This window comes from Ursus americanus, chromosome 23 (assembly GCF_024610735.1).
Source record: "Ursus americanus isolate L20-20 chromosome 23, mUrsAme1.1.p, whole genome shotgun sequence".
NCBI lineage: Eukaryota > Metazoa > Chordata > Mammalia > Carnivora > Ursidae > Ursus > Ursus americanus.
The window spans coordinates 19,255,984-19,281,572 of NC_142149.1; the positions used below are offsets into that span (position 1 = coordinate 19,255,984).

The following is a 25,589-nucleotide window of genomic DNA, read 5'->3' on the forward strand; positions in this document are numbered from 1 at the left end:
AAGACCATGAAAGGGTAAAGAAAGAGCTGGGCAGATTTGAGGAACTAAAAGGTCAGGAAGTTGAAGGAGAGATGGGTCATGTGAGTCTGGACTGGCCATGGTGAGGCAGGGTGGGGGGTGGGCGCAGTTAGGGGCTCTCCATTTGATCCTTAAAGGGCAGTGGAAGCAGGACAGATGGAGCCCATATCTTCATTGCACATATTGGGAAACTGAGGGCCAGAGAAAGGAAGTGACTCGGACAAGATCAGTAACCGGTAGAAGAATATGTCCAGGACTGGAACCCGGACCTCCCAACTCCCAGACCAGCGTTCTTGCCACCGTTCCCAAACGATGCCACTTTTCAGGCTGCCCGCCTGGGCGGGGTGGAGCTATGTGGTGGCATGAAGCAGTGGGCCCTTTGGGAGCACCACACGTTCTAAGAGGATTCTGGGTCCTTTTGGATACAGATGTAGCTTTTTCCAGATTGTCAGGCCTGAGTGAAACTGCTTAGAGGAAGGGGAGGGGTCAGAGGAAGAGTTGCCGGTGCAGAGAATCCAGAGCCTGAAACCAAAAGAAAACGCGGGAGTTCCCTGAGCTTGCCCGGCTCCTCTGCCCCCTGCCCAGCCACAGGCACAAACTGCAGTCCCCCTGCCTTGTTCCCAGCTCAGCGAGCAGCTCCTGTGGGAGGTGCAGCCCTGCTCCCAGTCAGTTCCTGGTATCAGAAGGTTCTCACCTTTTCCCAGGGAGCAGCTCCTAGACTAGCCCAGAGAGCTGTGTCCTCCTGGGGCCATAGCCTATAGCCCCCGGGGCCTCTCTCCACTTCTCTCCAATTCCCCCTCCAAACAGCCTTTAATCTGGGTAAGACTTGTCAGACTTTCCTCCCAGGATCATTTTACCAGTGTTTCTGTTGGGGGAGTTGGGCTGGAGGTGGTCAGGCTCAGGGTACCTCTCTGTGGGATCTGGATTCATCTAGAGTGGTGGGGGTTGCTGGAAGCAGCAAAAGATTAGGGACACCTTCCAGGGGGTTTGTAGCACATTCAAGGCCTGAGCTCATAGATGCTGGGCAGGAGCTTCACGGATTACGTGGGACAAGTCACACTGTCTCTGCTCATCTTCCCCACCAGGCTGGGAACTCTTTTTTTTTTTTTTTTTAAGATTTTATTTATTTATTTGACAGAGATAGAGACAGCCAGCGAGAGAGGGAACACAAGCAGGGGGAGTGGGAGAGGAAGAAGCAGGCTCCCAGCGGAGGAGCCGATGTGGGGCTCGGTCCCATAACGCCGGGATCACGCCCTGAGCCGAAGGCAGATGCTTAACCGCTGTGCCACCCACGCCCCCCAGGCTGGGAACTCTTTGACAGTAGGGGGTGGTTGAAGAAATTAAGGTGCATCAACTGATGAAATATCAACTATTAGCTTAAAAAAAAAAAAGGATGAGGGCGATGTGTGGTGTTACTGTTCTGCAAGCTATATGTATTTATATTATATATATATGTATTTATATTTAAAGGTCAAATTAGTGGGTATAGCAAACTCCCATTTGTGTTAAAAACAAAAACAACAACAAAAAAGGCCTTGTAAACAGTGGTTGCCTTGGGTGGGGCACTGGGACTCTCAGGGTGGGAGGAGGGCTTTTGTAATAGGGCCTTTTGTACTGTCTGATCATTTTCCCATGACACACTTTATTTTTCAGTTAACGTGTATGGAACAAGTGAGCTGGGCTCTCCGCTCTCCATCTGTCTCCTCTTTCGTTCCTGGCCAGCCTGACCTTCTGCCTATGCACCCCAGAATACCTTCAGGGTCACTTACCCCTTTCTGCCTGTCACAGCCTGTAGGATCCCACCCACCTTGCTGTGAGGAGGAACGTGTGGCTCCTTCCTTGTCTCGCCACCAGGGGACAGTCCACACCCAGGACATGCCTCGGGTCAGCTGGGGAGCTGGGAGAGCAGGCAGGTCATTGAGAATCTTGAGATCTGAGGGAAGCTCCAATGCCCCTTCCACCCAGGGCTTCTGCGGGCAAAAAAAGGGGCAGTCCTTCTCAGGCCCCCAGTGAAGGACAGGACGGAGAGTGGGGTCCTGAAAATGCTGATGGACTTGTCTCCTATTTCTGGAACACCAAGCCACCCTCTCCCACACTTGTTATAGTACCTCAAGGTGGGGCACTCCCTGGACAAGAGCACAGACTCACTCAGCAGAGGTCTGGGGTGCAGTGATTCCATAAGAAGGGGATCAGGATACATGGCATGTCCCTTAAACACAGGAGCAATGGGGCGCCTGGGTGGCACAGTGGTTAAGTGTCTGCCTTCCGCTCAGGGCGTGATCCCAGCGTTATGGGATCGAGCCCCACATCAGGCTCCTCTGCTGTGAGCCTGCTTCTTCCTCTCCCACTCCCCCTGCTTGTGTTCCCTCTCTCGCTGGCTGTCTCTATCTCTGTTGAATAAATAAATAAAATCTTTAAAAAAAAACAAAAAAACAACAAAAAAAAACACACAGGAGCAATGGATCCAACCTTTTCCCCGCCCATACCCCAGGGCTCCTGGTATTCCCCGCCCCCCTCCGCCCATACCCCAGGGCTCCTGGTATTCCCCGCCCCCCTCCGTGGCTCAGTTCCTACTCAGTCCATCTTTAGCTGGCTGGGCTGGAGGCAGCCCAAGGCCACTAGATCCCGGAAGTTCTGCTTAGGTCTTTTCCGCTGGGCAAGGGAGGAATTTCTCCCTGTGGAAGCCCTAGGTCTCCCAGCCCCTGCCCCATTTTATTGATATATACCATAAAGTTTACCAATTTAAATGTTCAATTCAGGGGCGCCTGGGTGGCTCAGTCAGTTAAGTGTCCGCCTTCAGCTCAGGTCATGATCCCAGGGTCCTGAGATGGAGCCCCACATCGAGCTCCTTGCTCAGCGGGGAGCCTGCTTCTCCCTCTGTCTGCCGTTCCCCCTGCTTGTGCCCTGTCTGTCAAATAAATAAATAAATAATCTTAAAAAAAATAAACGTTCAATTTAGCAATGTTGTTTTTAGTAAATTCAGAGTTGTGCTACTGTTCCTATAATAATTTTACATTTTCATCATTCCTCAAAAGAACCCCTATACCTATTAGCAGTCACTGCTGCCATTTTAATCCGGCCCCAGCCAACATCCAGTCCTAGACAACCGCCAACCTACTATCTGTCTCTACCAGTCTGCCCATTCTAGAAATTTCACACAAATGGAATCACACATTATAAGGTCTTGTGTCTGGGTTCTTAGCATGATGCTTTTGACGTTCATCCATGTAGTAGCATGTGTCAGTACTAGATTCCTCTTCACTGTTGACTAATACCTGTCGTATGGATGGCTGGGCCACTCTTTGCTCACCCAGTCTTCAGCTAATAGACATCTGGGTTGTTTCCATTTTGGGGCAATGACCAATACCACGATGCACACCTGTGTACAAGTTTGTATGCATTTTCCCCCCATTTTTCTTGGGTAGATATGTAGAAGTTGAATCGTTGACTCATATTAATTCTATGTTCAACATTTTGAAGAACTGCCAGATGGCTTTCTGAAGGAGCTGCACCATTTTCCATTCTCCCCCCCCAACTACAGTTCCAATTCTTCCACATCCTTGTCCACACTTGTAATTGTCCCTTTATTACTGCCTTTCATGGTGGGTTTGATGTGGCAGATCCTCTTGTGGTTTTGATTTGTATTTCCCTAATGATGCTAATCATCTTTTAATGGGCTTATTGCTCATTTGTGTTCTGTTTTCTTCCTAGAAATGCCTACTCAAATCCTTTCATTTTTTAAATTAAAAAATTATTTTATTATTATTATTATTTTTTAAAGATTTTATTTATGTGACAGACAGCCAGCCAGCGAGAGAGGGAACACAGCAGGGGAGTGGGAGAGGAAGAAGCAGGCTCCCAGGGGAGGAGCCCGATGTGGGACTTGATCCTGGAACGCCGGGATCACGCCCTGAGCCGAAGGCAGACGCTTTAATGACTGCGCTACCCAGGCGCCCCGCTTTTATTATTTTTTTAAGATTTTATTTATTTTATTCTTTTTTATAAACATTTTTTTAAAGATTTTTATTTATTTGACAGAGAGAGACAGAGTGCACAAGCAGGGGGAGGAGCAGAGGAAGAGGGAGAAGCGGACTCCCCGCTGAGCAAGGAGCTTGATGTGGGGCTCCATCCCAGGACCCTGGGATCATGACCTGAGCCAAAGGCAGACGCTTAACTGCCACTCAGGCACCCCTTAAGATTTTATTTTAAAGTAATCTCTATACCCCTGGGACTCGAACATGGGACTTGAATTCACTACCTCGAGATCAAAAGTTGCACGCTCTACTGCGCCAGGCAGTCACCCCCAATTTTACCTCTTAAATTAAGGTATTTACTTATATAATTATGACTGAATTGTAAAAGTTCTTTATATATATGCTAGATATATGTCCCTTATTAGATATGATTTGCAGCTTCTCCCAGTGTTAGAGTTTGGATTCCATCCTTTAAAGTACACAACCTGTGGGCCCCTGAGTGGCTCAGTTGTTGAACGTTTGCCTTCGTCTCAGATCACGGTCCCAGGGTCCTGGGACTGAGACCGGCATCGGGATCCTTGCTCAGTGGGGAGTCTGCTTCTCCCTCTCCCACTCCCCCTGCTTGTGTTCCCTCTCTTGCTGTCTCTGTCAAATGAATAAATAAAATCATTTAAAAAAAAAGTACAAAACCTTGTAAGACTAAGTCCCTTATCTTTTTTTTTTTTTTAGATTTATTTTATTTTAGAGAGAGAGGGAGTGCCTATGTGGCGGGGGCGTGAGGGGCAGAGGAAGAGGAGGAAAGGGAGAAGCGGTCTGTGTTGAGCACAGAGCCCAATGCTGGGCTGGGTCTGATGACCCTGAATTCACGACCTGAGCTGAAATCAAGTGTTGGACGCTCCACTGACTGAGCCACCTTAGGCAGCCCTAAGGCCCTTATCTTTTATCTTTTTTTTTTGTTTGTTTAAAATTTCTTTTGGGGGGGTAGGGCTGGGGAGAGGAGAGGGAGAGAAACTCAAGCAGACTCTGCACTGAGCGCTGAGCCCGATGCCAGGCTCGCTCTCACTACCCCGAGATCAGGACCTGAGGGGAAACCAGCAGTCAGACGCTTAACTCACTGTGCCACCCAGGCGCCCCTCTTTAATCTTTTTATCGCTTTGCTTTTGGTGTTGTATCTAAAAATCATCACCTAACCTAAGCTCACAAAGACATTCTCCTAGAATTTCCCCGAGGAGTTTTAGTTTTTAACTTTTACATTTAGATCGACGGCCCACTTTGAGTTAATTTTTATATACAGCATGGGGACTGCAGTCCAAATTTGTTCTTTTGCACGTGGATACCCAGTTGTACAAATACTAGTTGTGGAAGACTGTTCTGCCCAAGCTGAACTGTCTTGGCCCCTTTGTGGAAGCTCAATTTTCCACAAAGTAAAAGTCAATCTATTTACTTCTGGACTCTCAATTCATTTCTATTCCATTGATTCCAAATATCTATTCTTATTAAACCTCCTTTTTGAGTCAGTAACAAAGCAGAGACTAAAGGAGCTCCTCCCCCTGAAGGCCCATCCTGGACTGCGCACGTGTGTAGAGCCAGGTGGGGGTGTGGCACTCCACAGCTTGTTCCAGGGCAGGTGGCCCGTCAGGGAGGAGAGCGCTCGAAGATAAGGAACACGAAACACCAAAACACCGTGTTCCTGCCCCTCCTCACCGCTCCGGGGCAGCAGCTGTCAGCCCGCTGCTCGCTGCTCACATTCCTGCTCACATTCCTGCGCAGCCCCCATCCTGGAGGCCCCAGGAGGAATGGGGAGGGAGGGCACTGAGGAAGAATGTGGGTGCCTTACATGGCAGTCAGGAGGGAGATGGCACCCTCCCTGCCCACCCCACCTGCTGGCTCTTCAGCAGCCTGCCGACCTCAGCACCTCACATTCTCCCACTGCCCTGACGAACCCCATAGAGAGCCTCCACTTAACACCAAGGCCAAGGGCACTGGGGCTCAAAATAGCCAGGCTACTGAGTCCTGGAAAGCACACTTGGAGAAGAGAGGCAGGTGGACAGATGCCCAGGCCTCCTCTTCCCCTGCTGTCTGGGTGGTAGGGCAGGAGAGGAAGAGGAGGACGGGTCCCCAGATCCCCTCCCCACCAGACGCAGTAGCTATGAAGCTGCTGGGCTCCAGGGAGGGGAAGGCGCCTGGGAAACTTGAGAGGTGAGAATTTCACAAACTGCCCTGCCTGCAGCTGTGGCCTCTGATCACAGGAAAGCAGACATGCTGGAAAAGGGGCAGGGGCGTGCGACACAGGGGCTGTGGGCACAAGGACAGGCAGCCTCCCTGGTAGAGTCAAACACACTTTATTCAGCACAGGAATGTGTAACAGAAGGGCCTTGGGCAGGGTTCCTGACAAAGAGCTCTGCTTCAAACCCCCGCTGTAAACAGAGCAAAGGTCATCATGTAAACCACTGGGCCCAGAGGGGAGGGGGCTCAGCACAGGGTCACACTGGCCAGCACACAGGGAAGCTGGGTGCGTGGCCCATGCCCAGGAGAGTCATGAGCAGCTCCAAGTAACTCACTCAGAAAAGCCAGGGTGGGAGGAGGGCAGGGGCCTGGCCAATTCAGAGGATTATCTCTACCACTGGGGGCCACAGGGTTCAATTTAGCTGAAACAGCCACGGCTGCTGTGTCAACACATGATTAAAAGGCCCTAAGAGCCATAGCCCAGCATGGGGGTGACAGGAGAGGTGGCCCGTTGCGGGGAGGGGGGGGTGCTCACCATCGGCCCACAGGGCAAGGCCGTGCAGCTCTCACAACCAGCGTGCTGCAGCCCTGGCCATTGCCTCCAATCCGCAAACTGTAAACGGCGCCAGCCTTCGCTGCCCAGGACCCCGCTCCCTTGACTGGGTCCCCAGTGGAAGTGGGGAGGGGCACTGGAGGGCAGAGAAGGCAGGTCTGCAGGCAGAACCACCCTGGATGACCACGGTCCTGCCCTCGAGACTCATGATTAGGGGTAGGGGAAGGTAGGTCTTGGGGTCTGCACCAGGAAAGAGCAAGTCTGAACCCTCTGCCCAGAGGGCGTGCTTGTGGCAGGGCCCCCAGCATGGCCTAGAAGCATCCAGCCATAGGAGGCAGCCAGGACCTCTGTTTGGGTCACCCCGGCGCGGGTAAGGGAGGTGGTGCTGGGTACCCTGGGACCCTTGGGAGTGACAGGGAGAAGCTACACACACCGGCATAGTTGCATTCAGCTGAATTCCTGATTAACAACTGCTCTGAAGACCAGAGGGATGGGCAGAGGACAGATACCATCTTCCTAGACCCACCCCTGCTAATCCAAGAGTAGGGCATGTTAAAGAGCAACCCTACCCCCAACCAATAACTACAGTGGCAGGAAGAGGGGGCTCAAAGTCTGGGTGTGGATGGTGACGGGTCTCCTTCCTAGGGCTTCGGGCTCAAAGGTAAAATGCACTAACTTGTTTACCGATAGGGGACAGAGAAAGGGCTGTCTTTGGCTGGACGGAGGCTGGGAGGGCAGGGCCGGTGCCCAGTGGGTGTGAGTGACAGCCAGAGCCCGCTTTTCTCTAGAAAATCACTACACTACACATAAAGTTGGCGGGGGCAGGGGACCAGGGAGGGACGGGTCTATCTAAATGACTCACAGGCGACTGGAGGAGGGGTGGCGGGGATGGCACACACGTCCTGGTACCCAGGGAGCACAACCAACAGGCGAGAGGAGCACAGCTAACCACTGTGGAGGGAGTGGGGAGGGCAGCCCGCCGGCACACAGCCCCACAAAGGAATCACTCGTCAAACTTCCCTTCCCGAATGTGCTCAAAGGAGAAGGGTAGGAACTTGAAACCGGTTCCGCTGTAGAATTTATTCTGGAACTCGACCCTGGGGAAAGGGAAAAGGAAAGTCATCATTCCATAGAATCCTTTTGGGATTTCACAGTGGGCTAGAAAGATGCTCTGACCCTCCTCCCCAAGGCCTCACTTTCCTAGCTGAGCTTGGGAAAGCAGCCCGGCCTTCTGCCACCCACCCACCAAACCCAGGCCTTGGCCTACTTCCCACAGCACACACAAATCCCCGCTTCTGAAGCCAGGGCCTGCCCTCGGCAAGGCAAGAGTGCCTGCATACCTCCTCACTGGTTTTTCCTCAGTTCTGCTCCTTCCTGCTGAGCAGAGTATGTTTACGCAAAACTCTGTCTAGCCATGTGCAACAGAAGTGCGGTTGGTTTGAGTCTCTAAGGGCAATGTAGAGACTAGATACCAGGCTCCTGGCCGGGGCGCAGGGGCTCACGGTGAACCTCTCAGGGAAGCCCCTGGGCGGCAGCGAGCTCAGCGCCAGAGACTCTGGCAAGGGCCCTTGTTTTCTAGTTTGTTTCTTTCTCACAGGAGGAAGGAGAAGGGAGGGTTGCGAGTAAAGGCTGGATGCTTTGGGGAGGAAATTCCCAGGAAGGTGAGGGGGGAGTCTTCTCCAAGTAATGGCAAAAATACTCTTCAACTACAAAAACATCTGAGAACAAATTCTTCTCCCAGGGGCTGAAAGGAAAAGCAGAGCTTCACCTCCCTTCCCAAGCAGTTCAGCATCCATGGCTGCCGGTCTCCCTGGGGCCCTTTCAGACTCCGAGGGGCAGGAAGACGGCACTCCTGGAAGCAGAGCCAGGCTGCAGGCTACGCTTCCCCCTGCATACTCCCTGGATGGCCGCCCAGCAACCAAATCACCACCAAATATGGGCAGAAAAATGCATGATTCAGAGGATAAAAAAGCCAAGGAGAGCTGCCCTGAGGAATAGTTTCCACTGGGGCTGTGTGACCCTGGGGGCGCCAGAAGCCCTGCAAGGACAGGCGGAGCTGGGGGCTGGGGCAGGCTACGGGCAATGGGCTCCTTCCTGCCTCCAAGCCCAGAGGCCTGCACACTGGAAGGACTGCCTGCATCGTGGATGGTCTGTGGTGGCACTCAGAGGTCCTCAGAGGTCCTCAAAGGCCCTGGGGTGCTGGCTGAGGACACTGCAGAGCTGCTGGCTCCACCCCCTGGGGAGAAGAGGTGAACAGAACTTTCCGTGTGGGCGTAAGAACAGGCAGCCTTCTCCTCCCAGCCCCACATTCCAGGGACTGGGCCAAGGTCCCAAAGCCTCCCGGACTCTGGAGGGTTCCCTGGGCCAAGGGAAAATAGGACCTGGGGGAGGGGGCTTCAAACTGAAGTCAGTCACAGGATTCCTAACAAAAGCAATTTCAACCCGGCATCTGGACTCGTCCCCATATCCCAACCCCGAGAACGTAGAAGCTACAGCCATTCAGGCCTCTGTTGGGGGAATTCGGTGGGGATGGGGTAGGTTCCTGCTCCTCATCCACTGGTTGGGTCTGAATGCTTCATGTTGACTAGGCTGTTTGCATATGGCAAGGGCCTTTCTGAACAACTGGAAAGGGTTGGACACATCCCATTTGCATTCATGCAGTGAGATGGTGGGCAAGTCACCTTAGGGTCTACAAGGGGTCCAGAACTCTGAGCCCCTGGCCGGCTAATCACACAAACAATTCAAATTCCAAACTGGACGAATGGAATAGAAGCTTCAGAAGTTTTCAGATGCCCATGGGATCACCATCCTTCTCTTGGCATTCCTCTGCATCTACCCAGGGGGCCCAGAGGGAAGGAAGGGCTACATGTGTCTGGAATGCAGGTGCATAAATTCTGCCGTATGAGCACACGGGCGGTCCCTCTGACACATGGCCTGATACCGCCTCTACCACCAGCCAGCCACTGCCTGCGGTTAGAGACTCAGGGTGGCCACCACCATGGACATCTTGGGCATCTCAGGGTCAGCCTGACTTCACGTCCCTTCTCCGCCTCGCTTACCTCAACCTCCCAGAACAAGGCTGGAAAGCAATCTCCCTATCTTGCTCCCCACCCTCTTCTCCCTCCCAACCAGGGAAATGTGTGCTTCCTGAGAAAGTACAAACATGAAGTCTTTTGCGCCGGGGCCCAGGGGGCCCTGCTCGCCGCCCTGCAAGTGCCTCTTCTTTTAGGAGCTTGCTACACCACCCAGGGACCCTCCAGGGCCCCACCACGCCCCAAGCCACCAAAATGCACCTCTAGAATTCCACGGTTGTGAGGAGGGCCTCGGGAAGTCGGATGGGTTTCTCGGAGATCCTTTCCTTTCAGCTGCAGTACCTGGCAAAGGCTCCCCAGTGACCCCGAAGGATAAACGGGAGTGCCCGGAGCGCTCACCACTGCTATGTAACAGGAAACCTTGTTTCCTTGAGTGAGGGAATGGGAAAAGAGTCCTGGGTCTTCTTCCTTTCCTGGCGGGGGGTGTGAGTGAAAAGAGGCAGTTCTTTTCTGGGCTGAGCTGCTTCTCTGGCCCTTTCTGCCACTCTCTGAACAGTCCAGGGCCTGAACGCACATCTGTCTGATGGCCCACATGTCAGGGCAATGATGGCAGCCAGGAACTACACTTCAGGTGTGCTTACTTCCGGGCCAGCCGTTCCCACAACCGTCCCGTGGTGTCCTGCTGCAGCGCCACTCCACTCCTTACAACAGTCTGGTCCCCACCTTCCCTTGGCCTTCAAGCAATCTGTGAGTGCGCAAGTGTGTGCACTGACACGTATGTGGAATCTGCTCGGTAAGAAGGGATTCGGTTCCTGGAAGTGGGCTACGGGGCAACAGTCTTCCTACTAAAGTCAGTTTGGTGTCCACAAACTGACAAACCCTATCCCTGCCTTTGCTTTCCTGAGGAAGAAAAGACAGCTAATTACAGTAGGCAAAAATAGAGAGACATGTAACTCTGATCAGAAGGAGACGGAATTAGCAGGTTGGGACAGTAGCCTGTTCACTCTTGTTTTCAAATATATCACCCACCTTCTTAGGACCCTACATGAATCTCAGATTAGTGGTTTGTTACCAGAGCAGACGTTGTTGTTCTTGTCCCCACTGAAGACATCCAGAACTTTTATAATGGGGCAGCCCTTGCATCAGGATCAGGAAACCCCAGCTGACAGCCAGGGGTAAAGTGACGGGTATGAAGACGCCCAGGCTGGACCCCAAGGAAAACAGCAGCAATATCCCACAGCCATTTTCGGTAGGACAAGCTGTCCCCAGCCTCACAAGAGGGCCACAACTCAGAATTCCTACAGTCCTGGGGGACTAGAAGGCCCAGGAATCCCTGCAGCACATCCACATTCGGCCAGGAGGGGGAGCACGAGCACCCTTTTCATTCACCCCCTTTCAGTAAGGGCAATGCTCCAAACGGGACCTCCAACAATGGATTCTGAAAGCCCGACAAAGGAGTTTCGGGTTTCTCTTCTCTGCGATACCTCCACTACCCAAACAAAGCAACCCATAAGTTTGTCTGATAAGTCCGTTCCTTGAAAACTACAGGCATTCAGATGTGCCTCCCCCAGGGGGTCTCCCCTCTCTAAACACTACAAGCAGTTTCTTTACAAGGGGACCCAGGCCAAGATACCCTCTCCACAGGGTGGCCCACTTCTAAGCGGGTGGCTGCAATCTGCCCTTGAACACAGTTTATGATGTGCCGTGACACTGTGACAGGCGCCTAGTATGTGCGTTATTTCATATTTATCACGGCAACCATGTTACGTGGATATCATCCTCTCTTCACACGAAAGAAAGTGAGGTTCAGAGAGGTACGTGCTCTCCTCAGGGTCACCCAGCCAGTAACAGAGCCAGAATTTGAACCCAGGTGGGCCTAATTCTGAAGCCTGATCTCTTGTCACTCATCAGATCCTTGGGCTCATTCACAGGGAACGTGGGAAGATACCTTCACTTGAAGGCCACAGGTATCCCTGAGGAAGAAATAATCCTTCTGGCGACAACAGAACATGGCCTCCCAAGCTGCCTCTGCTCACTCTGGAGACTAGGCCCGGACTCAGGAGACCTTCCTCCCTCTGCGGTGTGGCTGGCTCACTGCTCTGATAGTTCTGACCCAGCACCGTGACTGCTCCCCTGCCCGCCCAGGGAGGAGGCGACAGGCTCCCCACTTGGGTTGGAATTCAGGTGGGGTAGTCACTAAGCCCACAAGCCCAGGGCTCAGGAGACAGAGAAGTACTAGGAAAGGAAGGAAGGAACAGTGAGTCACCACAGGCTGGTTACACAGACATTCCCTCATACCGAGTGGCTGAGGAAGTGTGCTGGGGCGAGAGTATGCTGATAAGCTGAGAACAGGGTAGCGTGCCAGCAGTCTGAGCCACGCAGCGCTCCTAGCCTCCTGGCTGGACAGTAAATAAACAACAGCTGGGTGGGGAGGAGGGCGGCGAGGCGGAGGAATGCCAGCCAGAGGACAGGTTATTTTAAAGGAGCTTTTGAGGGAAGAGTAAGTCCCAGTTATGCCCCGCCCTTCCATGCCTCCCGGTCCCCTGTCATTTAAACAGCAAACAGAGGAATCTTGAGGGGGCTCAGCATGACCAAGTCAGGAGGAAAACCAAAGATAAAGGGAACGGGGAAGAGGATCCTTTGGTTCAGGTTTAGAAATCTGATGTAACGGGACATTCCATACACTCTCTGATCTTGAGATCAATGGCACCACAGACCATCTCGTCTAGGAGTTCCTGAGGAAGGGTCAGGGAGTTTGTGACTCCCTAAATGGGTAAAACTGGGGGGTGTTTCTCAAGGGAGAGGGTCCAGAGCTTCCAGAACCACTGGGGTTTGAGACCCAAAAAGAGAGGGAGAATCACAACATAAAGGAGGAAGTGGAGACTCAAAAGAGGGAGGGCATGAAGCCAGATAAAGTACAGGACGCCTAGTTTTTAGTATGAGTATGTCCCATGTACATTTGGGACATACTTATACTAAAAAAAAGTTCATTGTTAATCTAAAATTCAAATTTCACTGGGTGTCCTGTAATTTTATTTGCTAAATCTGGTAACTGTACCTTGAGGTCACAGGGTCACTGCCTGGACCAGACCCCACCTCTCCCACGCCCTGGGGCTGAGCTAGCTCTCTCCAGGCAGAGCCATTAAAAGCCACAAACTACTTTAACAAAAACAAACAAATCCAAACCTGCCCTTGTGAAGAAGCTGCTTCAGGGTACTGAGCTACACACTATGGAACCAGGAACCCCCTTATCTGCATGGAGCTGCCATGGCTCCTGCCCAAACACACCAGCACAATGACAGAACAAGGGGGACAAAACTGGGGTACAGTGCGCTCTAGCACCTTCCTGGACTGCAAATCTATTCCAGAGTTGCTTCCATTGCTCTGAAGATAGGAGAAAGTTTATGCCAGAGCAAAAAAAAAAAAACCCCAAATACCAACCACCTCAGCAAGTCTTTTAAGCCATAATCAAGAGCAGTGAAGAAGGCTGAAGGCAGGGAGAGGGAATCTGACAACACCCACCAGAGAATTCTCCCTTGGGGGCTCTGAAAAGTGAGCTGTGCTTTTCTGTGGACATTTCCTGAAGCTCACTCCTAATGCAGGTCCTTGGGCATAACGATGTGAATGAAAGCAGACACTTCCTAATGTCTCTGGATTCTGTACAAGAATAAAGCTGCCCTCCCCCAGCCCCCCGAACTCGGTGCCGCTCACCAGTGTAACCGCAGTGCGTGGAGGAAGGCCGAGAGGCCCTCCATGATCAGGAGGATGGCCACGGTCAGGGTGGCAAAGGCGGCGAAAATGAAGAATAGTGCCAAACCTCCTGCCAAGCTCTTCACGCTGAGGCCGATGTGGATCACCATGGTCCAGAGCACCTCAGACAGCTCTGGGGAATGCAGAGACAGGACATCGGTTCAGTCTGGCAAGAGGTGCTGTGGGCCTTCCACCTTGCTCTGCCGCCCCTCACCTGAAGTGTTTGCTGCACCCCGGCTTCCCGCAGCCTTAGGGGGACTACTGCGCATAGTTAACCTGGCAAAAGCACTGGTCCTCCCATTTGCACATCTTTCTCCCGGGATTCAGGAGTCTGCATAATTCCAGAACCTTGATGGTATAGCCCCTCTACTTAAGCCCACATCCTCAACAGTGCCCAGAGGAAGGGAAAAGCATAAGTTTCAACCTGAGTGAACTACACTCACGTGCATGAGCGAGGCTGAGGGCCCAGAGCCGCAGGTAGGAGGCGGTGTTAGAGATGCAGCCCAGGCAGTACTCGATGGTGTGGATGGCCTGGTGGACCATGGTGTCCCCAAAGTCAAACTGTCATGGGAGGAAACCAGAGAGAAGAGATCAGGCCGGGAGGGGACGCACAGATGGTGCTGTGGCCACTTGGTGCTTCGGGCCTGGGCCTGAGCGCCAGCACTAACGGCTACACAGGCGGGCCAGGAACCCCCAACGTTGAACTCAGGTGGTGATTTCAGCTACGCCATCCCCAGAAATCCTGCCTGGCTTAGCCCCCAACTGGGACACCCCATTTCTCTTAATACACTACATTTTAATGACCTCCATCTTAATGAGATGATTCTCAACACATTTGTTTTTTCTTCCCGCTAGGCTATAAGCTCGAGAGTGGAATGTATGCCGAGTTAAGAGCTCTCAAAGGGACTATCTGCACGCGGGACTCCCAGGGCCCTGCTGCTGGGCCTCCTCCAGCTGACTTCCTCCCTACAGTGCCCGAGGGAAGCGCCCTGCTCTGACTCAGGAGAGCAGCATCGCTCCCCCCACCCTGGCCATGCTTCAGGTGAGAAGCTACCAGGCCAGAAGCTGCCGAAGCAAGACTAAGCCTCTACAGCTGCTTCACTTATTATTCTTACAACCTGTTGGGAGCAAGATAACCTTCTTTTTCTTTTGTGGCTTCTGAGACGATGACACAGGGAAATGCTGACAAGAGTTTTCCAAAACCCTCCAGTTCACTGAGACCACACGCAACATCTATTGTTTTCTGTTTCTGTTTTTCTCACGCTCCCTTTCTCCCAGCTTGCCTTTCCACGTCAAGAATGTTTCCAGAAGAAAGGGGCAGAGCTAGAACAAGCTTGCAGGCGCTCACACCAACCCCCCCCCCCCCCCCCGCCCGCTCCAAGCACCGCTAGGCAAGAATTCGGGGCCCGCTCTGGCGCACGCCGGGCCTCTTCCCCCCCCCCACCAGGTGGAGCAATCACGGCCGCCCAAGAACAGGAGGCGGGGCCTTCCCGGGCTCCTCCCACACAGGCCACCCGGAGCCCGGAGACCGGAACCCCGAAGCAGCACGGGGCCTCCCGCCTGCCCTGCCTTCAGGTCAGAGTCTGTTTTTCACCAGTTTCTTTCAAGACTCACATGACTCCACTCCCAAAGGACGCCAGCAATGTCTTGGGAAATTGCATGAGGGCAGGACGGGAGAAGGAGCTGAATGGTAAAGCGCTGACAGCCCAGGCCTCCGGGGTGCGGCCAGGAGGGAGAGGGGCCAGCACAACATGCCATCTTTGGGCGACTGCCTCAGTCTCCCTCACCTGACCATCTACACTCTGGGTAATTCTGGGCTTTTCTTCTGCAACAGGCGCTTCAAGCCTCCTAGTTACCCTAAAAACTAGGGTAATCCTCGTTACCTCAATCCCAACAACGCTGCTAAGAGCTCTTTCCCACCAGTGCTGGCTGTCACCCCAGGGCCTGCACTCAGAGGATGGAAAGGTCCCGGCTCCCAGGAGCACTGGTCTCTGCTGCTAAGAGCTCCACGAAAGCAGGGACTGCTGGGTTTCCTATAGAACCAGACCCTTCTCAGCATCTACCCAGGGTTCCCTAGAGAAATGGAAAACACAGAGGAAGCCTCCCTTCCGGGCATTACCCACACTCTCTGCACTTTCTCTTCTTCCCAGCTTCCTGCTTTGTAACCTCGGGCAAGTTTTCATCTCTATATAATGGGGGGAGACTATGGTGGGTGAGGCTTTAGTGAGAAAGGCAGCCAAGCACTTAGGAGCCTGTCGCTGCCTCAGGAGTCAGCTGTGACTGGGGAGGGATGCTGCAGACTCCATCTACCCTCTCCTCCAGGTGCGCCTCCCATCCCCTCCTCACCTCCTGCGCCCTGCCCTCCACCCTCTCTGCTCCACAAACAACTTTCTGGGCACCCGCTCCCTTGCCTCCCAGGTGTGAGGGCTAACACATTCTGTGGCCAGACTGAGGTGTCTCCCACTGTCGCCTTCTCCTCCTCCCTCCTGAGACACTCGTCTGCCCTCGGTTTTCCTCCTACCTCCTTGGATGCTCCTTCCCAGTCTCCATCTTGGTTCTTCCTTAAATGCTGGAGGTCCAGCCTCAGCTCTTACACCTCTCCGGCAGCACGGCCGCTGAGGGCTTGGACGGCCACCCATAGGCCATGTGTGTCCTACCCAGATGGACACCTTCATTTCCGTGTTGCCTGTTTCCAACTAGCCGTGCTACATCTCCTAGTGCGCCACAGGCACTTCAAACTCAGTGCCGCTCAAACTCATTAATCGTTCTCCTCTGACCCCACCAGTCCCTACGTCTACTCTACATCCTATGTCTAACAGAGCGTCATCACTAGGGCCCCAGGCACCCAAGCCTGGCAGTCAATCCTGAATCCTCACTCTCACTGCCTACATTAAGGCCCTGGGACCTCCAGCTCTAATTTCCTTGATCTCATTATCCGTCCCTTCCTTTCCAACTCCCTGCAAATGCTTCACTTCACTTCAGGCCTCCCGATTCTTTCATGACTTGTATCGGACTCACTGGTCATGCCTCCAGACTGTGACCCCTCCCCAATCCAATATCCCCTAAAACACCCCCACCAGAGCATTTCAGCAACGCACATATGCTGTGACACTTCCGGCTTCCCCACCCTCTGACCGGCTCTTTGCTATCCAAACACTCCGCGTGGAGTTTCTGAAACTCCAGGCTCCCCTCTCACCGCTCTCCAACTCCTGGCCCTGAGCTCCAGCCAAGCCGTGTACCTGTTTATCCCCAATACGTGATGGGCCCACATGCCTGTGTCCTTCTGGTATCTATACACACTGATGCGTCTGCATTCCCACCCAGCTCCCACAGACTCCTGCTTGACCGGACTAAGTTATCAACAATCTCCTTAGGGAATCACTTCCTGGTCTCCTCTTCTCCACCCCCACCCCAGTGCTTGTCAGATGTCCTCTTTCTGTGTTCCCATAGCATCGTGGGCACACCTAATCACACCATCTGTCACCCAGGCTGTTTCCTCAATTTGGCTGGGAGTTCCTTGAAGGCAAGGGCTATGTTTTTCTTCTTGCAGTTTCTGTAGCACCAGAGTGCTTGGCATATAGAGGGTGAATGAATGAATGGGTGAGATAAAAGAATTAATGGATGGATGGGTGGGTGGGATGAGTGAAAAGATGGATGATTGGGTGGGTGGGATGGACAGATGGACAGATGGGTGGGCGGGATGGACGGATGGGTGAGATGAATGAATGGGTGGGATGAACAGATGGGTGAGTGGGATGACTCAATGGATGGATGGGTGAGGGGGATGAATGAATACATGGATGGATGGAATGAGTACGTGGATGGATGGGTGGGATGATCACACCGGGTGGGATGACACAGTAGGGAGAGGTGCCACTGACCCTTGCTGAATGGTTACAGCCTTTAAAGATTTCCCTTTTAAAAATCAACTAGCCTGGCCCTGGTTTGTAACTGGGCTGAGTGCTCCCCTGCTTCCACCAGGCTGGAATAATGGCCTGCATGGGGCAAATAGGTTTTCACAGCCAAGCAAAAAGGGGAAGTTCTAGAAGTAGGCTGGACTTAAAAAAAAATTTTTTTTTTGTTTGATATCTTTAGATAATTCTAACAGTTAATTTAAATCTGGCTGTGGAGAACTAGACTGTACATGTGCCTGATAAAGATAAAATGTCACATTATTTAGGAAGCCACGGGAAGCTGAACCCTTGAGGGAGCTGAGGGGCCAGAGACTAGGGAGGCTGAATTACAGTGTATCTTATGTGGATGTCTAAAGCCCCTGGGACATGGCTTACAGATGAGGACCATTCTGATGGTGACCATGGCACTGGGGGCTCAACTAGGAAGACACTTAGAAAGAGCAGTGTTGTTGGAGGCTGTGTTACTGGGAGAGGGCTGGGCTCCTCACTAACACGGAACACACTCCCAGCCAGCCCTTCCAGGCAGCTCAACCAGTGACTATGCGCAGATGAGCAGCTCACAGGAACACAGAGGCTCCCGGATGCCAGCAAAAGAGCCTCTCCAGCCTTCAGGAAGACCGAGCACGGTCTGTTTTTACACAGAACAGCAAAGGTTTTCCTGTTCCCATCCCACTGCCCCTTTAGAGAGGACCAGGAGAGACAGGAAAGGGAAGGTATTTTAGAGAAAAGTTTTGGGGGAAGATGCAAACAGTGCAGCAAGGCCTTTAAAAAACCTAATTTAAAATTCGTGTATTGCTAAATGAATTACTGCTGAGCTAGAAGGCCTTCTATTCCAAATGTGGCCTGAATAGCCAACTTTGTTTCTATTACCTGGTATAATATGCAGATGGGATTGTTTTTTCTGGGATACATCGGAGAGGCAAAGCCTCCTTTTTGAAAGCTGTCTACCTCCCACCTGGGTCATAGGGAGGTAGAGCTGACCCCCAAGTGAGGGTCCAGCAATTCTCACTTTAAGCATCATCAAGCTGATGAGGACAGTAGGAAGAGGTTGGTTGCATCTCAGACAGGGAGGAAGGGTGAGCTTTACTCACAAGCTCTCAGAGGAGCAAGGAGGAAACAGCTACTCCCAGCGGCAGAGCGACCATACCATACATAACACCACAGGAGAGGAAGGCAAAGACCAACAGGATTTAACCCCCAAGGGGGTCACTTCAAGAATGCCAAAGCAGACATTACTTGTAGCTCCTTTCAAAGCCATTCTCAGAGGTATTAGATCAGCAAAGTCAATGAAACAAAGACAGAGGTGACCGACATGAGATGCAGTTAATGGAGATGAGCTTTTTCAGAACACAGGTTCACGAACTGGTTAGAAATGGCCAGTGAATGCGGGATGCGCGGGTGTCACGTGTGGGCCCCGGTTGCAGCAGGGTCAGCAGAGTGATCACAAGGATGGGAAGAGAAGCCCCAGATAAACACGAAGGCAAAGCCAGCTTGTTTCTTACCACTTCATCCTCGGTAGGCTTGTAAACACAAATTTACACTTAGTGGAAGCCATGCCACACACGGTCACAAGTCACGAGCACAAGGTTACTGACTGTTTCTTGGGGAAAACCGTTAATATTAAATGGGCCTCATGTGCTGGAGGCAGACCTCCTCAGGATACACGGAAAGCAAACCCAGTGGGATTTAGAGCATTAAGATACATCATTTTTAAAGACACCCAACCCTTAACAAGTTCTTTTTAAAGATGTCGTACACATAGGGGAAGTGGTCAGTCAGACTGAAAAGTTCAGTCACCTAGGTCCCCAACTCCTCTTCTATTTGCTTCAAAAAGAACATAAAGAGAAAAAAAAAGAATATAATGAATAGATGACATTCCAAAGTTCATTTCAGAAGCTCTGTGGTGTGAGTGTGGTCAGACAAGGAGACTGGATTTTAAAAACCAGCTTGGAGGTTGTTTAAGGCAAAGTCTAATCTGGCCTTACTACTTCTCACTCTCCCTGTAAAAAGTAGGCAAATAACATTTTTAAAAAGCTCAAATAATGCATGTGCAACAGGAGCACATTAGTAGGACAAGACTTTAAAAGTACCCGTGGCTACAGTTCCAACTGGAACCATCCCTGGAAGGGGCAAGGGATGAAGCTGCTACCCTAAGGGGGCTGTGTCTCCAGTAACAAGAGCGGGGAAGCCTGGGCCTACTCTGCCCTCGGGCTCCAGGAGCACAGTCAGTCACTGAGACTGGCACGCAGAGTACTGCGGGCAACTCAGAATTCAGCGGGTTCGGACAAGGGAACACAACCGTCGTGGGCTCTGCAGGGGGCACCGGGCATTCACAGCAGGTCTGCTGCAAAAAGCTGTGGTGCCCGAAGAGGCCCAGAAGGCAGGCTGATCACTAGTATTAGTGTTTTCATCTTTCAAGAAGACTGGAGGGAGGCCACTTCCGCACACAAGACGGGGGCTGACCCACAGGAGAAGGAGAGGAAGCCCACGCCACTGGCTCTTACCTCTTCTGCGTCCTCTGAATGGGTGGAGAGCTGGTCATGCTGAATAATCTCAGCATCCTCCTCTGTCGGTCCGTTGCCCACCCTGATCCCACCAAAGTTGAGAGTTCCCTACACAGATGAACAGAAAGAGTAGAATTTGCCTGGGCTTTAATGTGACATTCTGTGGGGTGGGGAAGGGTGATGGTTAGTACATACAAACCTCAGAAAAGCATATGTTCTAACAACAAAATCAAAACCCGCTGATCCAACAGCTAAGTAAAAACGAACCACTGTCCCCGTCCCAACCACCACCGGCCCAGACCCAGCCCCAGCCGCATTTCCCACCTCATTCTCATCAGCCCTGCCTGCCACACCAGGACGCACCGACCTGGCCTCGGTCAAGGCTAGCTGAGATGCCTGCTTGAATGAAAGCTTTATATGAACAGACTCTTACAACGACTGTAGCTCTATCTGTAAAGCTGTCAGGGGTCTAAGTTTTTCTAGAACTAAAGATCAGACTTTCTAAGAGGGAGGGGAGCCAAATGACATGGTGACTATAACCTGATCGGATAAGCTTTCAACTGGAACCCAAGAGTTCCAGCAAACTCTCCCAGAAGCGGACAGGGTCTCTGCCCAGAAACAAAGGACTTCCTAGATCAGGGAAGGGAAAAAAGCTTAATGTACATCAGCCCGTGGCTACAGAATACAGAATTAAAAAAAAGAAAAAGAAAAGGCTCCTTTCCTTCAGTGGAGGATTCTGGAGTGTTAGTTAGAACAACTCTTTTACAGGCATGTGGGCAGATGCTGATTGGGTGTTGCTTCTTCCCGTTTCCCACGCATTGCGTTCAGCAGGCTCCCCAGAACCAGAATTTCTAAGTCAACCTGACTTGGAAAAGCTTGGGTTTATTAAGGCAAAAGGACTCTTTGAATGCAAAAACCAGGCAGAACTGGGGTGAAGTCAGACAAATGGCAATGAGTGCTAACCTGCCAGTGGGGAAAAGGAGCTAAAGAAACAGCCCCTAGACCCACTTCTTCCAGGTTCTGATCAGGGAGCCCAAAGGAGGCAAGGGTTCAAAAACTGCTCTCCTGCAAAACGGCCTTCTGGGCAGCAGCACGATGTGCCAACAGGTTTGGTCAACTGACCTGGGGTCCCTACTCACAGCTTCACCTCTTGAGGTGCCCGTTTTACCACAGCTTACAGACCACCAGAACTCAGTGTCCGGGCAAAGTCTCTCTCCTTGTAGCAGGGGTTCTCCCGTGCTGGTCAGAAAACCAGCTGCATCAGAATCACCTTTAAATTAAATACAGATTCTCAAATGCTACCTCCAGAAACTGTACACTTAGGTCTGGAGTGGGGCCTGGGAAATCTATGTTTAAAAAAACATTTCCCCAAGTACAAACTGTATCATCATTTTTACTGTCTATCAAAATTGAAAATGCAAGCACAGACAAAAAATGCATGTACCCTTTGAGACTCAGCAGTCCCACTGCTGGGAACATCTATGTTTATGAAATTTTATCAAGGTACATGGACAGCGATGTTCCCTGCATTCATATTTGTAATAGCAAAGAACTGGGAACAACCAACACATCCATCAACGAGAGTGATTACACAATTTTAGCATATCCAACAAAATGTTCTATGGAATTAGACAACTAGATAACTATAAAAGAGTGAACAATCTCCCAGGATACACTAAAAAATTTAAAACCTAATAAATCAAGGGGCAGAAGAGTGCCACAGTTTAAAACACAATTCCTAGTATGTTTTAAACACATACATATACATGTACAAACATATATACATATTTATATTAATGGATAAAAGATAAATGCAGAAAAAATTTGGAAGCAAAATTGTCCCTGCCTTTGAGCAGGAGAAGGGGTCTGGGGAGAGGGGGACTTTCTGTACTATTTGCACTCTCTAACCTACTGTTTTATTTTTTCTAACCTGTTGCTTTAATTTCACTTTTTTTTGTGTTTTTGTTTTAGTAGGGCTTGAACTCATGACCCTGAGATCAAGAACTGAGCTGAGATCAAGAGCCAGATGCTTAACCAACTGAGCCTCCCAGGTGCCCCCTAATTTTACTTTTTAAAGTCAGTAGGGGATTGCCTAGGTCATGGAATTAAGGGCCATCTTTATTACTTCTTCTTTCATTATAATACCCTAAGAAACAAACAAATTTAAAGTTTGCCAGGTGATTCTGATGTGTAGTCAGATTCGGGAAGCCCTGAGACCCTGGGCACCTGCAGGAGGTCATGCGAACTTTACACCTGACAACCCTCAGAAGGTGGACTGCAAGGACAACAAAGGTCACTGGGGACAGGAGAGGACCCCAGTGTACCTGACAGGGGTTACAGAGTCCAGGCAGCCTTCAGGCTTTAAGGCTCCCAAAACAGAAGGTCATTTCTGAAGCTTTTCCCAACCAGCAGACAGTGAGAGGCAGACAGGTGAACCACCTCCCCCGGCAGACACTAACAAGTGTCCCTTCACGACACAGGACATGAGAGTTATGGGAAGAGGGGATGAGACATATACATCAGCAGAAAAAAGAAAAGAAAAAAGTAAACCGTGACACACCATTTATAAACAATCAAGAGGACAGAGAAGAGAACACAGATCAGTGATCGTATCCTCAAGAGCTTAGGGTCAAGAATCCAGGGCCCTTGTTGTAAAATGACCATCCTGATGCCTTCAGGCTGCTCTCTAGAACCAGATATTTCGCTAAAGAACCAGTGGGGCGAAGAACACCCCGTGAATGTGCAGCTTTCCAGACTGGGGACATTTAGTTTGGATAGTGTCACGGAAGAGGATGCCAGAGTTAAAAGCATCAAGACTGATGCCTCAGAAGCACATCATAAATATGCTAAGACCAGCAGAAAGAAGAGCACTGGGAAAGTGTGTCCATACATGGATGGTATGTGCTTTGTGGGCTTTAAAAAAAAAAATTCTCATAGGAAAGGCGACAGTAAGTCCCTATTTGAACATAATTTCAAGCAGCAACATTAAATTATCTTCTGATCCAAAATGTCAGCCCTTTGAGACTCGTTCTAGAAGGATTACAGCAGGTTTCTAAGTTTAAAATGATCAGAAACACCTAATGAAGGAAATGGTTATCCATCTAAATATTTCATTTTCTTTTAAAGGAGTATGTTGCCACTAGATCACACTAGTAACATACGTGATCACTGCTGGTGAGATTTTAAACATCTTATTGATTACCTAGAATAGACTAGGCTAAGTTGATAATCAACACATTAAAAGAGTTTGGTTAAGAGATGTTTTTAAGGACAAATACTGAAATGCTTAACATTCAAAGTGCTGTTGCTGAATCATGAGTTGGTATTTAGAGAAGGAAAGATCCAAACAGATGACTTTGCTTACTGCCTCAGATGCAGAGAGCGCATGAGACCCGTGGCAGGTTGGAGGTTTCAGTGGAGCAGCTGAGGATAGGAGGGCCTCTGAGTCTCTCACAAAAGAGTGGACATGTATACGGTCCCACTGGCAGAAGAGTAAGTCAGAGCTAAAATGGACCCAATGTTCACGCGTTCCTCCAAAGCAGAAGTTTAAAGAGCAGGGAAATTAATTCAAGAATCACAGAAATGTTCTTGCTCCACACTGAAAAATCATCTAATACATGGTTATAAAAGACAGACATGAAACTGGAATGAGTCCAAGAGTTGCCATCTTGGATTAAGATGATGGAATTCTGAGAGGGTACAACAGTCACTTTGCTTCCATAGACATGACTGTACTTACAGTTTTTAATAGAAACTTAGTAGACCAATGGCAAAAGATGACATTAGAATCTATTCATAAGAGGTGGAAATCTTTTCTGTCATCGTCTCAGTGAGTAACAAGGACGTACTTCCCAAGAGCACACATGTCCCATGCTCTCAATATAATTGAAAAGAATTCTGCTGCACTGTTTGCCACCTCTTTACACAAAATGTGATGGTTTGTCAGTTTTAATTCACTCACTGTTGCAGCCGCTGCTGCCTCTAGTCCCTGCTGGCTCGGGGTTGGGCTGACTGGGGCCTCCACAGGCTGCCCTTCCTGATAGTGAATGGAAGAGAAGAGGAAGGGGGAAAGAAACAAAAGAGGGAGGGAGTGAGGGGGGGAGACGAATGGAGGGTACATGGAAGGATGAAGATGGTCAGAAAAGGGAGAAGGAGGGTCTTGTAACTCAGCTGCTCTCCAACAGGAATAATAATCTAACAGCCGTATGAGAGTCATGCAATAAGATCTTTTGGGCTTTACCAGGTAGTATAATAAGTAAGCATTATTGCATAGCCAGAAATGAAAATTTGGCAACTTAAGTGTGTGTGTGTGTGTGTGTAGAATTCATAAGCGCACATACGTTAAGTAAACACAAGTGTATGTGCTGCTTTTTAAAAAGAAAAAAAAAAATCAATGTTCTTTAAACCAAATCTTTTTTCCGGATGTCTTGGTTGGTGAAAGTATCATGGTCTCATTTTAAAAGAAAATGTCTGAGCGTCAGCCCTGTGGTTGCCCAGGCAAACCACATGAGTGGGTTCACCTACCTGCAGCTCTTGCAGCCTTGATTTGGCTGACGCTGCATCTAGGCAGGCCCAGACCTGGATTATGCTGAGCACAGCACGAGCAAAGCACGACCGGGAAGGTAAAAACTTATGACCTGTTTCTTCTACCTGAGCTACTCAAAGCTGAATCCAGACGTTCGAACAGCAAAAACATGTGTTTTTTGTTTTTTAAATTTCAGCAGGTCCAGTGCTCATGCTGGGTTATGACACAAGTACATTTTAACAGTACATAGACATGTGCATGATTCATTATATCTGATGAGGAATTGCCTTGATCGTAAGGGAAAAAAAATCTAGTAACTTTCAGCAATAAAAATACACCCACCAAATGCTTCCTCCTCAAATATTGATGGCGAAGGACCAGTGGTTTAAATAGGAGCATCCAAGGTACACAGAGTAGCGCAACGACTACCAGGAAACACTGAATTCCTTTCTACAAAGTAAGGACAAGGTGCATCACATTAATCAAACACGCAGTTTCCAACTGCAGCCCAAATCTCCCCCCAAACAGTACTTTCTTACTGATCTAGGAATAACACTACCTAGCTTCTCAAAATAATTAGCAGATGTTGTGGCAAAGCCCAGGAATTGTCTCATAGGATCAGAGTTGTAAATTCTACCCTTTGTGGATACAGGAATTACATTAGATCCTCTGAAGCTAAGGAGGATGGGCTGAATTTAGGTCTGGATGTACAGGCTGAAAACTAATACCACAGAAAGAGATTTTTAAAGGCTTTTCCAGAGCCACAGAAATATCTGGCTTCCTCATCTAGGGTAACCACCTAAGACAGTCCAGCTCTGGGTTGACGCACCTGCCCAGAATACAGCATCGAATTACTAGAGTCCCCGTAGGAAAAGAGAAACATGTTTATAAAATGGATCAGAAGGCTTGGCGCTTTCTCAGATGTATTGGCATTATAGGCTGTCCACTTGTAAAATATGAGGATAACCAAGTAGCCAAACAAAGAGGTCATGAAGATTATTTCAGGAATAAATCCAAAGTAGATATTCAGGGGCTTCTTGAAATAGCTAAAAAGGAAGAGAGGAAAAAAAAAATGTTAAAAGTGAACAGACCC

At 50.3% G+C, this 25,589-nt stretch overlaps 1 protein-coding gene and 1 pseudogene across 5 annotated transcripts in view; both read right to left on the minus strand.

Moving 5' to 3' along the window:
* Positions 1-1,395: 1,395 nt before the first annotated feature.
* LOC148107947 (uncharacterized) lies at positions 1,396-6,528 on the minus strand (annotated as a pseudogene).
* A 1,102-nt stretch (positions 6,529-7,630) lies between these two features.
* ATP6V0A1 (ATPase H+ transporting V0 subunit a1) overlaps positions 7,631-25,589 on the minus strand; it is a 57,650-nt gene continuing 39,691 nt past the window's right edge. For 2 of the 5 annotated variants that reach the window (XM_087854370.1, XM_087854369.1), the window contains exons 16-22: positions 25,326-25,542; positions 24,839-24,946; positions 19,972-20,079; positions 18,970-18,987; positions 13,997-14,114; positions 13,515-13,686; positions 7,631-7,868 (exon numbers count right to left, since the gene is read on the minus strand). In XM_087854370.1, the coding sequence (XP_087710496.1) occupies positions 7,775-7,868; positions 13,515-13,686; positions 13,997-14,114; positions 18,970-18,987; positions 19,972-20,079; positions 24,839-24,946; positions 25,326-25,542 (835 nt within the window). In that variant the 3' untranslated portion in view covers positions 7,631-7,774. Of the gene's footprint in view, positions 7,869-13,514; positions 13,687-13,996; positions 14,115-18,969; positions 18,988-19,971; positions 20,080-23,932; positions 24,008-24,838; positions 24,947-25,325; positions 25,543-25,589 lie in introns of all 5 variants that reach the window. The other 3 variants (XM_045781760.2, XM_045781759.2, XM_045781761.2) reach the window with 2 other exon arrangements.